We start from the raw sequence: 2,500 nt of genomic DNA, 5'->3' as shown, positions 1-2,500 counted from the left end.
ACATGTTGGATCCAGAATTTTGGACTCAAGAGTCTGGAACCAAAATCTACCCAGAATCCTTAGAAAACAAACTCTCACCATGTTAGCGTTTTCAAGATCCCTTCAAAATTATCGATAGAGTCACTCTGTGTGATAGCAAGAGGACGGCTGTTCCAGAATCTGGGAACTGCAACAGCAACTGCCCGGTCTCCAAAGGTCTTGCACCATGCAGCTGTGAGGAACCTTGAGAGGACTCGGGGTCTTGACTTGCAATAGATCCTGCAGATACATTGGCGTCCTTTCCCTGAGAGCTTTGAACACAAGAAGGGCTATCTTTTCGAAGAGAGATTGTTTAAGCTTTCGTCGCTCAGACATTCACGACTTTGGTCGTTCAGCATCCGTAGCTTGAACTGACGTGGCAACGCGCGAAACAGATGCAACGAATAAGCTATCACCATGGATACCGATAGCCGCAGCGCATGCGTGCGTGCAACGCTGTTGAATGTGATGGCCGAACGAATGCAACACTGTTGTTCACACTTTACAACATCGTGGCCAAACGAGTGCAACATGTTCGATTCAACAATGTTGGATGATGTTACACTAACATGTTCAGTGGACCCGTTTGGCCAGGCCTTAACTGCAAAAAACGTAATAGTGGACGAAAGCAAAAAAACAACTCTACCCTTCGAAGCCCCCACACACTGTCAGTCTTCAGTATCACCAGTCCCCCAGTTCCCGGTTATTGATGATGATGATGGTGATGATGTTACAACAAAGTTTGCCGCGTCTTCAGCGTCTTGCCCTTTGTTTGTACTGTAATTATAACCCCCTGTTTGTGTTGTAGCTTTCTGCAGAGAAAACTCGGCAGATGGGTAAAATAAACAACTAACTACTGGCTGTGCATTTTCCTGCGTATTTATTTATTGATTGACTAATAGTCGGAAATGGCATTTCCGAGACCCTAAATTTCAAAATTTTCTGGGGCATGCCGCCAGACCCCCTAACTTTGGAGCGCCCGCTGGAAACATTTTTCGTGTGCGTACACCTTCAAAATCTCACACTACGTCCCTGCAGTTGGCGACCAGTTCTGAATATCTAGTCGCCAGCACTCAAATTTTGGTCGCATTGGCGACCAGTGAGTCGCAATTTCGGACAGCATTATTGAATGCTGATTGGTTGAGACGGAGGGCATTTTTTCATAATCACGAGGACAATTTTGGTAATCAAGGAGGCACGATTACTTGATCCTGATTGGTTAACAGTTGCTTAATATCTAGAGCAAGCGAAGTTACAAGAGAATCTTCTTCCAGATTAAACTACTCTTTTGTCCACATATAAAATACATTTTAAGCGCTGTTCTGTTGACAGCAGCAATTTATCGAACTGAACTTTAACAGAATGGGAGCGAGTTAATTGTCATTTGTCGTGGCACTGAACGGGCTTCTCTCAACAATTTTGCCCTTTATGTGATAAACATGAAATCGCAATGTGCCTCGTACAATTAAGGATTAATTTCACTTTTACTTTCAAAGTTTTCCAAATTGCCCTCGTCGCGTTTTGTAAAAACTTTGAAAATAGGCGTGAAATTAATCCTTAATTGTCCTCGGGCCCATGCGATAACGTATACTAATCGAACGGGAGCGAGTAAAAATGGTCGTGATGCACCTGGAAGCCGCCTTTGAAACATCACGCATTTCTTTAAGGATTTTATTTATTATTTTGGCGTGGGGAGTTGAGGACTTTGCGTGACATCCCAAAAGGTGACTGCCATCTGAAATCGTTCGCGCTCGGCGGCCAATCAGAACGTCTATCGAGCGACTATTCTGAATCGCACAGTTAAAACGCAGTCTTGATTTTTGGTCAAAATGAATCGCACACTTAGAACGATCATTGCAGTAACGCCGGTACGAAACTCAGTCGTTGCCAGATAAGAGGCCTTCTGCGTGGCACGTAGCCTCTCAAGAAGGCAGAACGTGGGTTGGGACAGCACATCCGCCCCCAAGGCCTTCATCGTCCTAACAAAAGCGAGAGAGCCCGGGTTTTAATAGTTGTTTTTTGACTTTCGTTCGTCACAGGTACGTCACCTGCGAATGGCCTAGAATGTGTAATTCTTGGCAAATTGAGTAATTGTCCAAAGGACGAAGAAACAGTAGACCCAAAATCCAACCCGCCTTTAGATTGCTCGATACAACTTGGCGGAACGATAACGAAAAACACCACATGGAAACAAGTTGACAACGAAGTGACACCCAAAGAATGCCTTGTTTTGAGAACAGGAAATTCAGAGAAGCGCATATACTTGGCAAGTACGTTATGCTTCCAGTTACTTCTTTTCTTGCAATCATGGAAAAAAATGAAAGCATTTTCAAAAAGTAAACAAGCAAATTGAAAATCAGTAAATTACAATCGTGATCCCACGAAATCATTTCTTTTGCGTGAGACTCATGGCTATGTTGTCGGTCAAATCCGGTCTCAGGTTGAATCCATTTTTCACTGGTTTAAATTAGTGATCTTTATT

General features: G+C 43.6%; 2 protein-coding genes across 2 annotated transcripts in view; one reads left to right on the top strand and one right to left on the bottom strand.

Moving 5' to 3' along the window:
* Window positions 1-2,500, bottom strand: part of LOC137989206 (uncharacterized) — a 130,452-nt gene that overhangs the window by 32,256 nt on the left and 95,696 nt on the right. The gene's annotated exons all lie outside the window — the stretch shown is intronic.
* The window catches only part of LOC137989207 (uncharacterized), a 27,032-nt gene that overhangs the window by 6,676 nt on the left and 17,856 nt on the right, over window positions 1-2,500 (top strand). Inside the window, exon 2 of the mRNA XM_068835060.1 lies at window positions 2,058-2,288. Coding sequence (XP_068691161.1) covers window positions 2,058-2,288 — 231 coding nt within the window. The remainder of the gene's footprint in view (window positions 1-2,057; window positions 2,289-2,500) is intronic.

Source organism: Montipora foliosa, unplaced genomic scaffold (assembly GCF_036669935.1).
Source record: "Montipora foliosa isolate CH-2021 unplaced genomic scaffold, ASM3666993v2 scaffold_446, whole genome shotgun sequence".
NCBI classification, from domain to species: domain Eukaryota; kingdom Metazoa; phylum Cnidaria; class Anthozoa; order Scleractinia; family Acroporidae; genus Montipora; species Montipora foliosa.
Note: the sequence above shows the minus strand (reverse complement) of the source record. Positions and strands in the feature narration are given on the sequence as shown.